Source organism: Mustelus asterias, chromosome 13 (genome assembly GCF_964213995.1).
Source record: "Mustelus asterias chromosome 13, sMusAst1.hap1.1, whole genome shotgun sequence".
Taxonomy (NCBI): domain Eukaryota; kingdom Metazoa; phylum Chordata; class Chondrichthyes; order Carcharhiniformes; family Triakidae; genus Mustelus; species Mustelus asterias.
In genome coordinates, this window is record NC_135813.1 from 65,940,143 (window position 1) to 65,959,901 (window position 19,759).

Here is a 19,759-nt window from a genome sequence, read left to right on the forward strand (position 1 = left end):
AAATCCCCTCCATCTCCATCTATCACTGAATATGGTTGAAATCTGTACGGTACTAAAAAGTTTGGTAACGTTGACGCAGTTTTGTCTGCCTATGCTGCCCCCAGTTGTTAATTCCAATAATCGGATGTTGAGGAAGATCGAATCTGAAGCCAGCCTGTCCCTTGAAACAGCTTTCTCTCATGGACAGCAAAGTCACAGACTCTCCCAGTTCCTCCCAGAATGAACTGGTTTATATAATCTGACAATGACTCCCTAATCCTTCCCTAGTTAGAGACAACTCGGCTTAATTTACCAATTTAAAACATGCATTTCACAGCAACATAAATTCCACATTAACACCAGTCCCCTGGTGGTATTCCGGCGGTGTCGCTACCGAGGGGGTTTTGTGTGTGCCGTTAAATAAAAACATATGAACCAACCAGTCACCCACACATTTATATTACAACAACAATGTGTATTTATATGGTAAGAAGTCTCACAACACCAGGTTAAAGTCCAACAGGTTTATTTGGTAGTAAATACCATAAGCTTTCGGTATTTGCTACCAAATAAACCTGTTGGACTTTAACCTGGTGTTGTGAGACTTCTTACCGTGTTCACCCCAGTCCAACGCCGGCATCTCCACATCATATTTATATGGTGCCATGAATGTAGCAAATTGTTCCAAAGCACTTCACCAGAACATAATTTGATAGAGACATGGCACGTAAGGAGATATGACTGTGTTATGATCCCAGATGATGTGATAACTGGACAGGAAGAGCCCACAGTGGAACCCTGACTCAAAAGACTGGAAATGCGTTTTATCAAATGTGGAGGAACAGAGTCACAGGACTGCTACCTAGTTTTAACACCAAAACAAAACATTTATTAAACATGAAAAAAAAATATTATAATACAGTACCCCTTTACTCCCATCTGAGCTTAACCAACACACAGGTTTTAAGACTAACAAGGATGGTACAGTACATTTGAAGCTACAATTAACACACAAAGTTCCTTTTAAGCATGCAAGATGGTTGTGCTCAGTTATACACTGCTCTCTGAACCCAGGTTAGTGTCTGTGGTTTTCATCTCAGAATTCCCCAGATGATTGTCACATGAAAGTTTCCAAATTCCACTCCTTACACACAGTGACACGGTGGTTAGCACTGCTGCCTCACAGCGCCAGGGACCAGTGTTCAATTCCCGGCTTGGGTCACTGCCTGTGCAGAGTCTGCATGTTCTCCCTGTGTCTGCGTGGGTTTCCTCCGGGTACTCTGGTTTTCTCCCACAGTCCAAAAGACGATTAGGTGCATTGGCCTTGCTAAATTCTCCCTCAGTGTATCTGAACAGGTGCTGGAGTGTGGTGACTAGGGGATTTTCGCAGTAACTTCATTGCAGTGTTAATGTAAGCCTACTTGTGACACTAATAAATAAACTTACAAAACGAAAACAACCTTTAAAACCTCTCTCCCTGTAATACTCCCAGTCCAGATTTTACAAATGACCCTTTTAACCAAAGCTTTGCTCCATTTTTAACAGCGAATCCACTCCAGGATTTTGCACCAACCCCTTTTGTATTTCTTTGTGTTGACTGTTTTTACAAACAAACTCTGATATCCAGACACTGATTGCTCCACAGTTATTTCAACTAACGTCTCACAAACTGTAGTGAGATATCACAAACCTTAAAACCACTTAAGATATCTTTCTGACTTTTCACTAGCCAACTCCTTTTCAGTTCTGTGACTTGAAATGAACAGTACCCTGTTCTGCTCCCAGTCCCTCTTTGTTCATTTAATTTTAGTCTTGTTGGAAACTCCTCTTCATTTCTCTAATTTCCTTCAGTAGCTGTCCTTTAAATTTCTGGCACAAGCTTTCATTACTCTGCTTCGTTACTCTGTCATATCGCTTTTCTTCTAGCACAGCTGAAAAAGATGTTCTCTCTTTAACTGCCCGGCTTCCAGCTAAAAGCTACAGAACAAAGAAAAGCTATTTTTTCTTAAAGGACCTCTAGTTGCTAAGCAATTATATTTATTATTCATGTTGTAGCTCCCTTTTAGCATAATAGCATCACAGTTGAAACTTAACCAGCCCCCACACATACAAACACCTTTGTCCAGCATGAATCGAACTTTAAGTCTCTTCTAAGCACAGAAACATTAAATTAAACCCACCTAAAACCATACCTTATTTCTAATGTTTACACATACAAATAAAAATCCCTTAAAACTACCTTTGATTTCCTAACAACTGGCATAAAAGGATTGAGCTTAGAGACTATTCAAATCTTGGTTTTGGGTTGTCCCTGTCTGCTGCTGGCTAAAGTGTCACAACCTTTAATAGGGGCATCAAGTACCTTCTCTCAGTCAAAGTGCTGGCTGCAATATTACAGCAGTACCAGAGGCAGCACTCTGGGACCGTGCCGAGGTGAAGAAGACACCTGAAGCTTCAGTATCATTTATTACCAGGACCAGGCATAAGTCCTGTCCTTGCTGAGGGTCAGATGACAGCCCTATATTTTTCAACAATTCACGGGAGGAGTGAATTTAACAATTGTTTCTCATCTTTCTTCCCCCCGCCCCTCCAGCTTGCTATTCAGCTTTGGACTCCTTCAAATCCTTGGGCGGCACGGTGGCAAGGTGGTTAGCACTGCTGTCTCACAGCGCCAGGAATCCAGGTTCAATTCTGGCCTTGGGTGACTGTCTGTGTCGACATGGGTTTCCTCCGGGTGCTCCAGTTTCCTCCCACTCTCCAAAGATGTGCGAGTTAGGTTGATTGGCCACGCTAAATTGCCTTTAGTGTCAGAGGGACTAGCTAGGGTAAATACATGGGGTTACGGTGATAGGTTCTGGGTTGGTGCAGACTCGATGGGCCAAATGGCCTCCTCCTGCACTGTAGGGATTCTATGTAGTCAGCCAAAAATATGAATTGTAAACATTAGGCTAGTTATGTTGAGATGGCGATGACTTTATGCTAGTGACAGGCATACGTTGCTCATTATGTGAAAAGCCATGGCTATTGTAGCCTAACTGCTTCATTGTGGAAGGGTTTGTATGATATCTATATTCTAATGAAACATATGGAGTTACTCTGGTGCTGTTGGGTCAATGAGAGAATGTGCAGCCTTTCTTTAATTACAAGCTGAGTTTGTAGTAGATGTTCGACCTGCGTGGGACACTCAGTCAGACATGTTGTAGCAGGATCTGCATCGTCTGCTGACAGGCTCAAGGGTATATCTGCTTAGGGGACTGTGCAATGATTTATTTATTTTTGAATCCTTTTCTGCTCTCTATCACGACACCTGGTTTAAAAACTCAGGCTAAGCATAAATTCAGCTGTGTGAGTTGCGCTAATGTGACAGGTACCAGGACCTTGGGGAAATCCAAACCGCATCATTGGAATATCCCATGATAAATCTCAAACTCTTCCAGGCTGGGATGGGGGAAGGGAGCATCCCTGTATGTGTTCAATGCACTACTGCCTACCAATGGAAATTGTACCTCATTATTTTAAAATCAAAGTGGATATATTCGAACAAGCAATCTGCACTTGTATGTGGTAAAATATCTCAAGGCACTTTGCAGGAGCTTAAGTAGATTCAAATTAACCTGAGCCAAAGAAACAGCGATTAGAATGAGTGATGACAAGCGAGGTTAACGGGATAGGTTCCAAGGAATGTCGGAAAGGAGAAGGAGAGAGCTGGGGAGATTTTGGGAGGGAATTTGGGTTTTTTCTTCCTTTTTAATGGAGTCACGTAGAGTCAGAGACTTTGTGCTGAATCGTGCTAAGAGCACACAGAGGATTCAAAGAGGCAGAAGAGAATGCAGCTTGGTATATTTGTAGAAACAAGGCGGAGAAGGTTGGGGAAGCACTGACAGCAGTGATATTAATAAAATTACTGTAAGACATCCAATTTCATTCTATATTCTTCCACTCAGTTTTATCTGAGGAATTTAATGTCTTTTCTGCTGCAAAGAGAGAATACATTGCGTAAAATAAGTGCTGCATTCCTGAAACCGAGAACTCTCTGAGGGAGTCGATGCATTGGAGTACTATGGACAGTTACGACACATTCGGGGCCCACAATCACATGTGCTCACTGCCACTGGGGATATGCAAAGCCACCAGGACTGGAAGATCTTCCCCACCCTGAGCTGGAGACATGGTGGCTAATCGCAGTCCTTTCATTGCCCAGCTGAGATCATCTAGCGGGGGAGGGGGGGGGGGGGCCTCTCTGAATCAGTATCCCCAGTAAGCAGTATGAATGAGGGGCTGCATAGCAATCCAGAACATACCTCACAGTGCACCAAACAAGCCTTGTTCAACTGATGTTCCCTTTAGATACTGCTGTGGCCACAAAGCAGTCTTAAAGATACCATGTGGTACAACAAAGAAATATTAGAGAGAACCTTGCTCCGAACAACTCCATCTTGAACCAAAAGTTAAGATGAAATGTGTACAGCAGCTGCAGAGCATCCTGAAAGGGGAGGGCGCTGAGATAGAGGTCGTGGTACATGTTGTGACCATCGATACAGGTAATGAGGTCTTGCATCAAGAATTCAGGGGACTCTTTAGTCGATTAAAAAGCAGGTTGTAATCTCTTGGATTATTCCTGTGCTGGCAAGTATAGAAATAGGAAAATAGGGCAGATACATGCATGGCTCAAGAGTTGGTGCAGGAGGGAGGGTTTTAGATTCCTGGATCACTGGGGAAGGTGGGACATGTACAAGCGGGGCGGTCTGCACCTGAACCACATTGGGGCCAACATCCTTGTGGGTAGGTTTGCTAGTGCTGTCAGCAGGAGTTTAAACTAGTTTGGCAGGGGGTGGGGACACAGAGCATTAGTGAAATAGTGACACATCATGCTACAGTAAAGGAAGCAAGTCAGAGTGAGTTCAGCTGTGTTGAGTGTCAAGAAAGTAAGGCAAGGCTGGATGTTCTTTACTTTAATGCTTAATGGAGTGTAATAGGTAAGACTGATAAGCTAAGGGTGTGGATTGACACATGGAATTGTGATATTGTTGCATCTCAGAAACATGGTTGAGGGAAGGGCAGGACTGGCAACTTAGCATTCCAGGGTATCGGATCTTTAGATGAGGTAGAGGAGGGTGTAAAAAGGAAGGTGGTGTAGCACTATTTCATAAGGAGTAAATTACTGAAATCAGGAGAGATGATATCTTGGAAGTGCCTTTAAATGAGGCTTTGTGGGTAGAATTTAGGAATACAAAGTGCATGGCCATATTATTGGGGGTGTATTATAGACCCCCAAAGAGTCAGTAGGAAATAGAGGAGCAGATATGTAGACAACTTACTGAGGTGTGTAAGAATAATAATCAGGCCATTAAACTAGGAGATTTCAACTTTCCCAACATAAATTGGGATAGTCATAGTGTTAAGGGTTTAGAGGGGATGGATTTCTTGAAATGTATTCAGGGGAGGTATTATATCAACATGTAGAAGGCCCAACAAGGGATGGTGCAGTGCTGGATCTGATTCTGGGAATGAAGCCAGACAAGTTTTCAATGTGACAGTGGGGAGCACTTTAGTGATAGCGACCACAACACGGTATGGTTCAAGTTTGTTTTGGACAAGGAAAAAGATGACCTGCAAAAGATGGTTTTGGATTGGGGGAAGGCAAATTTTATTAAAATACAGCAGGATCTGGTCAAAATTAACTGGGAACAGCTTCTTGCGGGAAAATCTACAGCGGGGCAGTGCGGGGTATTCAAAAGGAACTAGGTCCAACATGTTCCCTATCGAGTGAAATGTAGGAGCAATAAGATCAGGGAATCCTGGATGTCTAGGACAATTCAAGACAGGACAAGGATGAAGAGAAAAGCTTTTAGCAAGTCTAAAGGGAGCAAATCAGCTGTGGCCCTAGAGGAATATAGGAAGTGCAGGAGGGAACTTAAGAAAGCAATTAGAAGAGCAAAAAGGGGGGCATGAAAAAGGACTTTTGAATAAGATTAGGCAGAGTCCTGAAATATTCTATAAATATCTTAAAGGGAAGAAGTTAGCTAGGGAAAGAGTGGAGCCCATTAGAGACCAAGGGGCAAGCTGTGTGTGAAGCCACAGCTCATTGGAAGGGTGTTAAATGAATACTTCTCATCGGTCTTCACTCAAGAGAAAGAGGACATCGGTATAGAATTCAGGAAAAGGGACTGAGAGGATCTTGAGCAATTTTTCATAGGAAATGAGGAGGTATTGGAGGCTTTGACAGGCTTAACAATGAACAAATCCCCAGGCCTGGGTGAATTGCATCCCAGGCTGCTGTGGGAGACAAGGCAGGAAATTACAGGGGCTCTGATGCAAATTTTTTATTCCTCTCTGGCCACGGCGGAAGTGCCAGAGGACTGGAGGATGGCTAATGTGGTGCAACTTTTCAAGAAGGGTGGTAGAGATGAACCAGTGTGGCTTTGTCAGAGGGAGATCATGCCTAAAAAATTTGTTAACATGTTTCGAAAAAGTGATTGAGTGTGTGGATGAGGGAAGTGAGGATGATGTAGTTCATGGAATTTTGCTAAGCCTTTGACAAGGTCCCACATGGGAGAGTGATTGAGAAGGTTGAAGCACATGGAATTCAGGGTAACTTGGCAAGATGGATCCAAAACTAGCTTCGTAATAGGACACAAAGGGTGGTAGAGACTGTTTGAGTGACTGGAGGCCTGTATCCAGTGGCGTACCACAAGGACCAGTGCTGGGTCCCTTGCGGAAGGTGTGGTGGGGTTGGGGGGGGAGGGAGGGTGGGAATGAGAAGTAAATTTGCAGATGACACCAAGATCGGTAGGGTGGTAAATAGTGAAGAAGTCATAGGTTACAGGAAGATATAGATGAGTTGGGAAGATGGGTAGAAGGTATTTAACCCTGAAAAGTGTGAAGTGAGGCACTTGAAGTAACAGGACAAGGGAGTATTTAGTGAATGGCAGAACACGAGGAAGCTGAGAGAAGCAGATGGATCTTGGGGTACTTAATCACAGATCCCTGAAGGCAGCAGAGCAGGTGAATAGGGTAGTTAAGAAGGCATATGGGACACTTGCCTTTATCAGTCATGGCATAGAGTATAAGAGAAGGGAGGTCATGTTGGAGTTGTACATAACATTGGTTAGGCCACAACTGGAGTACTGTGTGCAGTTCTGGTCATCTCACTATAGGAAGGATGTGATTACACTAGAGGGGCTACAGAAGAGATTCACCAGGATGGTGCCTGGGATGGAGCATTGGAGCTACAAGAAGGGCCTGGATAAGCTTGGTTTGCTTTCTTTAGAGCAGGGAAGGCGAAGGAGGGGCATGATTGAGGTGTATAAGATAATGAGGGGTTTGGGCAGGGTGAATAGGAAGCAGCTGTTCCCCTTGGTTGAGGGCCAATCACGGGGGTAGCATAGTTTTAGGTTAAGGGGCAGCGGATTCAGAGGGGATTTGAGAAAAAAAATCACTGAGTGGTGAGAGTCTGGAATACACTGCCTGGGAAGGTAGTGGAGGCCGGAAACCTTATAACCTTTAAGAAGTATTTGGATGAGCACTTGAAATATCGCAACATTCAAGGATATATGGCAAGTGCTGGAAATGGGATTAGCGTGATTTTAGTGGTAGTTACTGTTGGTGCAGACTCAATGGGCTGAAGAGACTTTTCTGCGCTGTATAACTATTAAAGTATCTTCACCAAAATTTGCCAAGTCGATGAACCTACTCAGATTCATCCTGATCATCACAGATACAAAGGGAGCGATCTTACCGTTATGATGAGTGGGGAGAGCCGGTAAAACCGCATGAGAGCCGGGAAATCAGGTTCATGCCCAATTTCTCACCCTTCACAATCTTACCGACGCCAGATATTTGGCACAATCAGCCTCGTGCCCATTTCCGGCGCGAGGCTGAATAATTTATTTAAATTATATTTGCATGTGTTTAGCATTGATTTAATGAGTCCGGGACATTATCGTCCGGGCTCATTTGCCCTCTGTGGCTTTGCCAGGAGAGGTTCTCCCCGGTGAGGATCACAGCTGGTGCCCAGCAACGGGAACCAGTCATGATGGCCTCGCTGGTAGAACCAGAGGCCATTGAGGCCCCCCGAATGTCAGGGGCAAGGGGGGCTGGTGACCCTAGGGCAGTGCCAGCCTGGCACCGTGGCACTGCCCACCACGGGCGGGGCCAGACAGGGGGCAGCCGGTCGGGGGTGGGGGGGAAGCACTGCACACTCTGCATCAGGGATTGGTGGGGGGAGGGAGGGGGGATCTGCTGCCTCTCTGCATCAGTTAGACTGTAACGGTTCAGGAAAATTCCTCACCATCACCTTTTCAAGGGGCAATAAATATTGGCCTTAGCCGCAGTACTTACATCCCAGGAACAACGAAAGACAAAATCAGTTTGGGGTCCACTGAATGTGTCACAGCATAGATTCAGGCATAGAAATGAGAGTTGAATACTAGCAGAGAAGTCAGAGTGACTGCCTTTGACACCAAGATAACATTCAACCAAGTCTAACATCAACGAGTTTGAACAAAACTGAAATCAAAAGGAATGCAGCTTCACTGGTTAAAGTCATACTTGACGTTGAAGTGGTTTTGGTTGACAGAAACCCATCTTCGAAGTCCCAGGATATCACTGCAAGAATTTCTCAAGGCACTTTCCTCAGCCAAAACATCTTTGGATGTTTTATCAATGACTCTCCCTCTTTTATAAAAATGATAAGATGCTGTTCATTGATGTTCAGTCCATTCATAACTCCAATAATCAATAGTGCACACTTATGGGAACAGTAGCATTGTGCTTATGTTACGGTACCAGCAATTCAGAAGGTGTGGACTAAATGGTTGGTAACGAGAGTTCCAATCCCACCATTTCCAGCTTGGGAACTTAAATTTAGCTAGCTTATTTTTATTTAATCCAGATTTATCTAACTAAAGTGACCATATAACTACTGGATCATGGTTAAAAAAGATCTGTTCAGTAATGTTCATCAGGAAAGGAAATCTGCTGTCCTTACCCTGTCTGGTCTATATATGTGACACCAGGCACACAGCAATGTGGTTGACTCTTAACTGCCCTCTAAAATGCCAAGCAAGCCACTCAATTGTTGAAAAGATAGCTTCTCGTTTCCAAGGGCAGTTAAGAGTGGGAAATAAATGTTGGCTTTATCAGCAACATCCATATCCTATGAAGGAAAAAAGATGCCAGCATACACGAGGATTTGCACAACATGCAGGCTTGGGCTGGAAAGCATTATTGAATTGTTATGGGATATGGACATCTCTGGCTCGGCCAGCATTTATTGCCCATCCTTAGTTGCCCTTGAGAAGGTGGTGTTGAGCTGCCCTTTTGAAAGTGGCCTTTTGAACCACTGCAGCCCTTGAGATGTAGGTACACCCACAGTGCTGTTAGGGATTGTATTCCAGGATTTTGACCCAGCCACAGTGAAGGAATGGTGATATATTTCCAAGTCGGGTTGGTGAGTGGCTTGGAGGGGACCCTCCAGGTGATGGTGTTTCCAGGTATCTGCTACCCTTGTCCTTCTGGTAGTAGTGGTCATGGGTTTGGAAGATGCTGCCTAAGCAACCTTGGTGAATTCCTGCAGTGCACCTTGTAGATGGTACACATGGCTGCCACTGTTTGTCAGTGATGGAGGGATTGAATGTTTGTGGAAGGGGTTGCAATCAAGCGGCTTACTTTATCCTGGATGGTGCTGAGCTTCTTGAGTGTTGTTGGAGCTCCACTCATCCAGGCAAGTGGAGAGTATTCCAACTCACTCCTGACTTGTGCCTTGTAGATGGTGGGCAAGCTTTGGGAATCAGGTAACATTGATGCAAGGTAATAATCATCTCCAAGGAGAGAAGAGCTGGCCACTCCTCTCTGCCCTTCAACATCATTACCATTAATAAGTCGCCTATGATCAATATCCTGGAGGTCACTAAACTAGACCAGACATATCAATACTGTGGCTACAGGAGCAACAATGAACCTATGTAGCAAATGGCTCACCTCCTGACTCTTCGATGCCTCTCCACCAGCTACAAGGTTCAAAACAGGTGAGCGAAGGATTATTCAACACTCAACAAGCTTGACAGCATCAATGCTTGATGGATGCATCTGGAACTGAACTTAATATCCATTCTCTCCATCACTCGGATGGATAGCAGTTATCATATACACAGCAGGAACTCAAAGCAGTTGAAGGAAACAATCTACCACTCACTTGGGGCAACAAGGGATGGGCAAAAGATGGGCCTTGTCAGCTCAGCACAGACCAGGGTTTGAATGTTCTCTGTACAGCTCAACTACTTACTGAACAAACTCACAGAGCCATTGGGGGAGATTTCCCACATAGAAATTTAACTGCATTGAGGTGTAAAAACTAATTTCATGAAGGACAGGGCCACTTCAAGACATTTATTCTGGCTGGAGTCCAGCAGATGATGAATAATGAAGAACTGGACTGACCCACTTAGACATATAAGTGGTTCATAGTTACAAAGGCTGGAGTGGTGTACGAAGCTTAAGATTATAGAATCATAGAAACCCTACAATGCAGAAGGAGGCCATTTGGCCCATCGAGCCTGCACCAATGCTCAATTGAACACAGACAAAATTTGACACTGAGGCAGGTGAGGAAATATTGAGACAGGTGATCAAAGCCTTGTTCAAAGATATCGATTTTAAGGAGCTTCCCTTAAAGGAACTGGTATAGCCAGAGACATTTAGGGTGGGAAAACCAGAGTTCAAAGCCTAAAAAGCTGAAGGCAAGGCCTTCAATGGTGGGTGAAGGGAATTGGGGACGCGCAAGTACTTCAAGGATTTATTACTTGAGGCTTTTGATATTTAAATCTCTTTAGAATGAGTTAGTGTGCTCTCCGATGGGAAATTGTATCATTTTCATTGAAATGTTTCTGAATTTGATGAACTCTGATCCAAATTTCTCACTGCTAACTAAACGAGCGGAACATTCCAGTACAAAAACAGTGTTGAACCTTCAGTACTCCCTTATAATGAAGGCAATTCCCAGATACAGGCCCTTCAGCTACACGTAAACCACCTTGTCTAATCCTGCTCTCACCTCAAGTCCTTCAATACTCATCTTCTTCGAGCATTGCTTTGAAAACATATTATAAATCAAAACCAGTGGGATTGAAAATTGGGCCCTTTCTACGATGGGTGGCACGGTGGCACAGTGGTTAGCATTGCTGCCTCACAGTGCCAGGGACCCAGGTTCGATTTCGACCTCGGGTGACTGTGTGGAGTTTGCACGTTCTCCCTGTGTCTGCGTGGGTTTCCTCTGGGTGCTCTGGTTTCCACTAACACTCCAAAAATGTGCAGATTGGGTGGACTGGCCATGTTAAAGTGCCCCTTAGGTGGACTAGCCATGGTAAATGTGAAGGGTTACAGGGATATGAGTGGGTGGCCTGGTCCTGATGGGCCGAATGGCCTCCTTCTGCATTGTAGGGATTCTATGGACTGTTAATCCTTAATGCCAGTTTTACACCAGGACAGCAAGCTGAAAATTTACCTCACTGTAAATATATTATTAAAGATCTTGGTATTCCGAATACAATCATGAATGCGCCATAAGCAAACACATTTACAACTTTGTTCGAATTAATGAGCAGGTGAATTCCTCCCAAAGCCATTTACAAATGGGAGAGAAAATTTCTCGTGTTCTGCATAGAATGACATTGCAAACGTAAAGAAACCCACCACTCTTAGTAACCCACAGGAGCTGAAAGATGAAGATACAGTATATACCAGAGTTAGTACAGTCAAGGGTCCCTTAATTGTGAATTATGTAAGCTGCCAGTAATATATTATTTTTCAAGTCACGCATCGTTAGGGACTGAATGCAAAGTGTAATGCTGCTCCCTCCTGGTGCTAGGCTGTCATCCTTCCCTGTAACCCGGCGCTGTTAACAGACAGATTCTGCTATCTATTCTTCTAGTACATGTAGTGAATTTCAATTCAAATCACATTTAGTCTGTTATCCAATGTGATGCACAAGCTGAAAGAAGCAGTGCTGTTGAAACCAGAATAAAAATAGAACCAATATTTGTATTATTAGGGCCATTTTTCTGATTGTACTAATAGATATAAAAAGGATGGAAAGTCATGTGTCATGTGTAACTTCCCAACATGCACTCACAGCGGGAAGAAACAGGCGATTGGAAAACTCACTGAAGCTTACCACCGTTCACACCAGCGAATTTTCTCATCCCGCCGCCGCAGTGAACAGAAATTTGGCTGGGTGCCAAATTCTCATTGGGATCAAGGCATGAATGGCAGGTCTGTGTCAGGTTAGATCGGCTGGAATCTGTTTTAATGGCTGGGCCAGGCCCCGTGCCTATCATTTATCAGGCTGTTTAATCCTCATGGCGTACTGTCTCATCACAGCACAGTGGATTTGCACATGCTTTTGAGCTGGTGATCTCATACCTGTGGGGTTCTAAGCTGCAGCTGTGTGAAGCATGGGAATGTCGAGTGTAACCAATGTGCAGTGCAGGGCGAGAGAGAGAGGAAACGATGGATTCATCCCTGAGCTGCTTCCACTGCCCCCACCCCCTGCAATACTTCAGAGCTGGGAAACCCAGGTCAGCCAGCTATGGCAGACACACAGGGGACAGGATGGAAATAAATCGGAAAAATAACCTAGATTTCATGTTAATCATAATATGCATTCTGGAACCTAGAAATTGTTGATATAATGTTGGCAGACAAATGCTTAAAGGGTGTACAATGTGCCTCCCTTGGCTGTTTAAAGCAGGGCTGCTCTGTTAAACTCAATCCCAAATGAACCAGTTAGCTGCAGGAGGCTATGTTACGGAATGATCTTAACTAGGTCTTAGCCCTTTTCTCAGCTCCTGCTCAAAGTTCATTCTAACCACAAACTGTGCGCCTTGTTAAAATTAACAAGAAGGATAATATCATCCAAAGAGTAAAAGCTTTGTTCAAAAGATTCTTTCCTACTTTTTCCTCTTCCTTTCTTTTAAACACAAAACTACAGTAGAATGTTCTTTCTTCCTGCCCTGAAGCTCGGACCCATTGTAAAATGTGTTTCCCTCACAGACACCCAGGTGCCCTTTAACCACTGGCACTTTTCTCAAGGATGAGTCATAATGTGGGGTGTTGTTTGATATTGGGCGTATTCAGGCTGAATCGTATATTGTCCCCACCCACAATGCCTGGATGCTTGATGGTGGATAAGCAGCAGAAGTGCTGGATGTGTATATTAATTTTAAGAATTGTGACATTTTTGGACATTCGCGGTTTACCTCATGACTTTATAGTTTATATTTTGATGTTTTCCACCCAATCTTTATTCCACCCCTTGGGCATTCACAAACAACATTTACAACTCCTGCTGTAATGTTCAACCTATTCAATGCTTCAACAACATTTTTCTCGTTATTCTTTCAGGGGTGTGCCTGTCGCTGGCTAGGCCAACATTTGTAGCCCATCCCTAATTACCTAACTGTTGTCTTGCTTGACCATTTCACCCAATCCTATCATGACCATGGGTGGAATTTTCCTGTCCCGCCCGCCACGGGAAGCGTAGCGGGCGGCGGCGGGGGGAGGCCGACCATGCAAAAGTCCATTGACCTCGGGTGGGATTTTCTGGTCTTGGGGTGAGCGCAGCCGGAAATTACTGCCCCCTATCTTCATACAGAGGAATCATAGAAAATTATGGCACAGGAGGAGGCCATTTGGCCCATCATGTCTGTTCTGCTCAAAATGTTGTGATCCAGCCTGATTCTGATTTCCAGTTCTTGGTCTGTAGCAACGATCCCTTTAAGTTTGTTTTTGTTGCGTATGGTCCATCCATTCATGTATGTGGGATGTTTGCATTTTTACACAGGTCATGCATGAAGGGTAACATTCTTGTGCCTACTGTGTGTGGAAACATTTGGGTTTTTCCATGATCGCTTGACTTAGAAGAAACATTGATCTGTAGCTTTGTAGGTTATGACATTTCAAGGACTGTTTACATGCAAGGAAGGTTTCTATCTCTACAATCCTTTCAGGCAGAGATTTCCAGATCCTCGCCACCCTCTGGGTGACGAATTTCTCCACCACTTTGCTCCCTCTTTCTTCCAATTGCTACATGCACATTTTAAGCTGGGGAAGGGACCTGTTGGGGTGGGGAGAGTGGGTGTTGCTGGAAATAAGTTCAGGAGCGGAACCCCTATTGATCTGACTGATATCAAATAACACAGCAGAATGCAAGAGATTCTTTATCGACCTACCTTACAGATGGTTGGGCGAGATTGTTGTCTTCCCTGCCTGGGCAATTATCCGGCGGTGTCGCCTGCCCTTTATAGAACTGGCCTGCTTCTCCTTCCCCTGAAATTAATGGGCACTGTATCAGGCAGGTTCTATAGGGATCGCCATTGGCACATCACAGTCCAGGCACACCGAAGTCAAGAATCTTCCCCGGAGTCTTTACCTTGACTATAAAGAATGTTTTAAACGAATGTCAGTGTTGTGACAATTCTCTCCTTCCTCATTCACAGTTTCCTCGAGCAGTCTGGTAATGTACCAAAATACACAGTCAGCAGACAGCAACAACCACCTGCTATCGCCCAGTCACAGCAACATCGAGACCTTCATCCCACAGCAGATGGCCTCCACTGCACCGTAACCATGTCAACTAGAGTGGACTCTCCTGTAACTTGCTTTTGGCCTGGATCAAGTCATTGAGAAAAAATAAACCAGAGTTAAACAATTTTCCAATACGTTCAATTATGCTTCGGACAGTTAGTCTTTGACGAAAGCCATGAACATTCCGTGAAGATGGTACTTATTTGCGTATTACTGGCTGGAGAATTACTTTCTGTTTTGAGAGATGTTGAAGTGCAATAGGTTTAATGAAATCCCTCAAATCGTGTGTCTAATTAAAATGTTGCATAAGACAGAAGGGTTTGGGTGGTGTGTGGATGGAGCATTACAGTCCAAACATTGATAATGATGCAAACCTCTACCCCAAATGTTCCCAGTAATGTGATACTCTATAGAGATATTTAGCATTGTCAACCCTGCATTTTGTGCTGTCATTGTGGCCACATGAGTGAAGCTCACATGATAAAATTTAACCTCTGATTTTGAAATTCCTTTTCCTCACTTTACATATGTATTGACTATTTTTCCCCTTGCCCTGCTGATTGTCGAATTTGGACTGAAGTATTTAACTCACAAATTGTTTAATGTCTTGCAGCTCACTTTGTAAACTCAGTAGATTCACTTAAAATGTACGGCGCTCACAGTATTAAAGTCCATTCAGTTTGTATTGTTGCCTAAAGCTGTTCATTTCTTTTTCTTTGATTGTATCTGCTGATGTAAAACATTTGTCCTTTCTGAAACCTGACTATCTCTGGCCTTATTCACCTCTGAGTTGGAGGTTAAAATAGAGCAGATTGGATCCTTGTGCTTGAGAAATGTAACCTTTGACCTCTCTGGATGACCACTTCTAATTTGGGTTTTAAGTTTATTAGAGGAACATGTCTCCCAGTGAAGGCAAAGAGTAAACTAAAGGTGGATAGGCACATTGATCAGTCATGATCATATTGAATGGCGGAACAGTCTCGATGGGCTGAATGGCCTCTTCCTGCTCCTGGATTCCTATTCCCAGCAACACTTCAAGACTTTAGAGTTTTGCTCCTCCAATTCTCTCAGGTGGTGACAACCCTTCAGAACTTGCCATTGTCAGTTAATGTAACAGTGGGGAGCACTTCAACCAAACTGTATTCTGCTGTCTCAGCCCAATGTCCATAATTGTACATAGAGTCACTTATGGCCATTTGACTCATCGAATCCATGCCGTCCCTCCAAGGAGCAATCTAGTCAGTCTCATTTCCCCAGTTCAATCCTGGTAGCCCTGCTGGTCTATTTCCTTCCAATGCCCATCTAATTTCTTTCTGAAATTGTCAATTATTTTCACTTCCACCACCCTTGTGGACAGCAAGTTCTAGATCATGACTACTTGCTGTGTAAGCAAATTCCTTCTCGCATCCCCCTGCCCAAAACCTTAAATCTGTGTTCCCTACTCCATACACTAACAGCAAAGAGGAAAGGCTTCTCCATGTCTACTTTATCCAAACCTGTCATAATCTTCTACGCCTCTATTAAATCTCCCTTCAATCTCTTTTGGTCCAAGGAGAACCTTTTCCAACTTTTCCAGCTGAACCTTTGTGACTAAAATCCCTCATCCCTGGAACCACACTGATAAATCTTCTCTGTGTCCTCTCAAGGACACACACATCCTTCCTAAAGTGTGACAATCAGAACTAGAATCCCCGCAGTGCAGAAAGAAGCCATTCAGCCCATCAAGTCTGCACTGACTCTCTGAAAGAGCATCCCGCCCAGGCCCTCCCCTCCGCCCTATCCCCATAATCCTGCACATTTACCATTGGTACTCCACCTAACCTGCACATCTTTGGAAACTAAGGGGCAATTTAACATGGCCAATCCACCTAACCTGCACATCTTTGGAGTGTGGGAGGAAACTGGAGCACCCGGAGGAAACCCACGCAGACACAGGGAGAATGTGCAAACTCCCACACAGACAGTGACCCAAGGCTGGAATCGAACATGGGTCCCTAGACCTGAGGCAACAGTGCTAACCACTGTGCCATCATGTCACCCACATGGTTAATTGACCTAACTAACGTTTTATAAAGATACAGTGTAATTTCCCTGCTTTTGTACTGAATGCCTCTACTTTCTCAATGTGCCCAGTAAGATCAATGCACCTGCATCCTCCAAATATCTCTGTTCCTGAACACTCTTTGGAACCATGCCAGTAAATGTTTATTGACTCTCCTATCCCTTCTGTCAAAATACATCACCTCACACTTCCAGATAAAAAAACCTGCCACTTGTTTGCCCATTTTGCTAGCCCATCGATGTCATATTGCAGGTGATTTGTTTTATCTCACTGGTTGCAACTCCTCCAAGTTTTGTATCATTGGAAATTTTGGAATTCTACTCTGCATACTGAGTTCTAAGTCATTTCATAGATGACAAAAAAGGGCATTGGTCCTAGCACTGACTATTGGAGAACACCACTCCCTCCAATCTGAAAGACAACTCATTGCTTTCTGTCCTTCAGCCAATTTTTTTTATCCTATTGGACACAGACCTTATTCAAAGAGCCTCAATTTTGTTAATCAGCCTTTTATACATTACTTTGTTGAAGGTTTTCTTAAAATTCAAATCGGTAAAGTCCACCGCACTCCTTCATCAACCTTCTCTGTTATTTCATCAAAAAATTCAATTCGTTTAGACAAGCATGATCTGCCTTTTACAAATTCGTACTGGGTCTCCCTAATTAACTCAAACCTCTCCAAGTGCCTGTTGATTTTATTCCCGTTTATTGTTTCTTAAATCTTATCCACTATTGTACTTAAACTAACTGGCCTGTAGTTGCTAGAAATGGGCAGCACGGTGGCACAGTGGTTTAGCACTATTGCCTCAGAGCGTCAGGGACCCAGGTTCGATTCCCGGTTTGGATTACTGTCTGTGTGGAGTCTGCAAGTTCTCCCCGTGTCTGTTTCCTCTGGGCGCTCCGGTTTCCTCCCACAGTCCAAAAGACGTGTTGGTTAGGTGCATTGGCCATGCTAAATTCTCTCTCAGTGTACCCGAACAGGCGCCGGAGTGTGGCGACTAGGGGATTTTCACAGTAACTTCATTGCAGTGTTACATCCTTTCTCGAATTAAATTTGCACTTCCCAATCCTTTGACAACTCCCCCATATCTTGGGAAGATTATGGACTATTGATTCTGCTATCTTCAACCACACTTCCTTTAGAAACCTGGGATACAAGACATCCAGACTTATCTAAGCATTGCCAACCTTTCCAGTACTCCTCCCTCTCTCACCCTATCCATTGCAGCTTCCTCACTTCTACCAACATGTTAGCGGATTATTTTTCCTTAGTAAACAACCCTCCTGGTGGGGGATGGAGATGTAGAGAGATTGGACATCCTCTAAGCAGGTCACCTTCTTTGTCCCATTAGGACCTACCCTAACTTTTGATTGGGTTTCCTTTTATTATGACTGCTATTCTATTCTCATAATTCTCTTTGCAAGTCTTAGTTTTGTATTTGACCTGGTTCTCACATGAAGACTTCACTTGAAACACAACATACACCCGCCTTTTTCATCACAATATTTCTCCTTCAACATCCAGGGAGGTCCAGTGTTTCCTATCTTTCGCCTTTGTTTGAATGTACCTAGCTTGTAGCTAAAGCATCTCTTCCTTAAAGATCACCCATTGTTCCATTACTAATTTTCCTGTTAGCTGCATGTGTGTGTGTGTGTATATGTGTGCGTTAGAGAGAAGGAGACATCTGTGTGTGTGACAGCGTGACATGTGTGTGTTGGAGAGCGAGACGTGTGTGTGTGAGAAGTTGACGTGTGTGTGTGAGAGTGAGACGTATGCGTGTGTGTGTGTGAGGGCGACGTACGTGTGTGAGAGAGATGTGCATGTGTGTGTGTGTGCATGAGAGAGGGGGAGAGATGTGTGTGCAAGAGGGAGACGGTGTGTGCAAGAGGGAGACGAATGTGCGTGAGAGAAAGACATATGTGTGCAAGAGGGAGACAGGTGTGAGAGCGGCACAGCCAGGGTTTAATGTGAGGGGACCATGTAGCTGGTAAATGTATTTATGATTGTGTGCCTCTTCCCAATTCCTAATACATGCATAGAGATACTAGAAAATACTTTTTTACATTTGATATCTGTGTTTGCATCTATCTCGTGGCTAAAAAAGGGGTGTCGGGATTATGAGAGTGCTTGGGGTTTCCTGATGCAATTGGGAGGTCACTAGGGCTTCTGCAGCTCGAAAGGTTTGGAAAAGCACATAGTAAAGGATGCTCTTTCAAGACTGAGGTGGCAGTATGTTGTTGGGATAAAAGAGAGAGAATATGATTCACCACCTAATCCATGGGAAAGTCTGGTAATAATACTGGGCACACGAAAAAGGTTCTATTTCCAATTGCTAACCTCACTTGATTTGAAGAGCGTAAAAATTGTGCAGTTGACAGTGAGATCGAAGATAACAATGTCAGAAGATAACTCACTGCCCCTCTCTTGGAGTGTTATGAAGGCTTCTTGATAACTCTTTCACCGCTGTTGAATTTCTGTGATTTTAATTTTGTGTGTGTGCACTGTTAGCACACTGATTAACACAGGTTCTGTCTGTGCTATTTAAACACAGTCACTGAACCTTTAGAAAGATTAATGTCTGTATTAAAGGTTCATAGACGGGGGTGTTGCTGTAAATATGTCCAAATAGTACAGACAGGAACCTAACCTATTGGTGTTAAAATAGCCAGAATATATTAGTGGGTACAATTACAAAAATTAACATTCCAGAAACCAAGAACCCTTTGAAATTCAGACTTGCTGTGAGTCTCCTGATGACTGAACAATTTCATCGGGTGAACAGCTGGTCCCAGCTGGATCACCAAGTGATGTACTATAATTGGCCTCAGTGCCCCAGCTGAAGACAGATGTCAGGCAGTGCTGGTTTTTATCCTACTAGAAGTATGGTCACTTTGGCAAGACACTGGAAAAATAACCAGTACACATAAAACTGTATCTCCGCAATCATGGATTACCTTGAGAAGGGAGGGGAAAATATTTCAGGGAAATCTTCATGGGGGAAAGCTTATTCAATTCTACCTTCGTCCTTGCGATCAGCGAATGCTAAAAGTTGAACGCTAATTGTTGAAATTATCTCGCAGGCTGCTGTGTCACTGAGAATTGCAGGGCTTAGGGAGGACTGATTGATGGTGTGC

At 43.9% G+C, this 19,759-nt stretch overlaps 1 protein-coding gene across 1 annotated transcript in view; it reads left to right on the forward strand.

The window, feature by feature from the left end:
- Window positions 1–14,729, forward strand: part of LOC144502721 (hepatocyte nuclear factor 1-alpha-like) — a 204,780-nt gene extending 190,051 nt beyond the window's left edge. The window contains exon 10 of the mRNA XM_078226961.1: window positions 14,475–14,729. Within this exon, the coding sequence (XP_078083087.1) occupies window positions 14,475–14,602 (128 nt within the window). The 3' untranslated portion in view covers window positions 14,603–14,729. The remainder of the gene's footprint in view (window positions 1–14,474) is intronic.
- The last annotated feature ends 5,030 nt before the right edge of the window (window positions 14,730–19,759 follow it).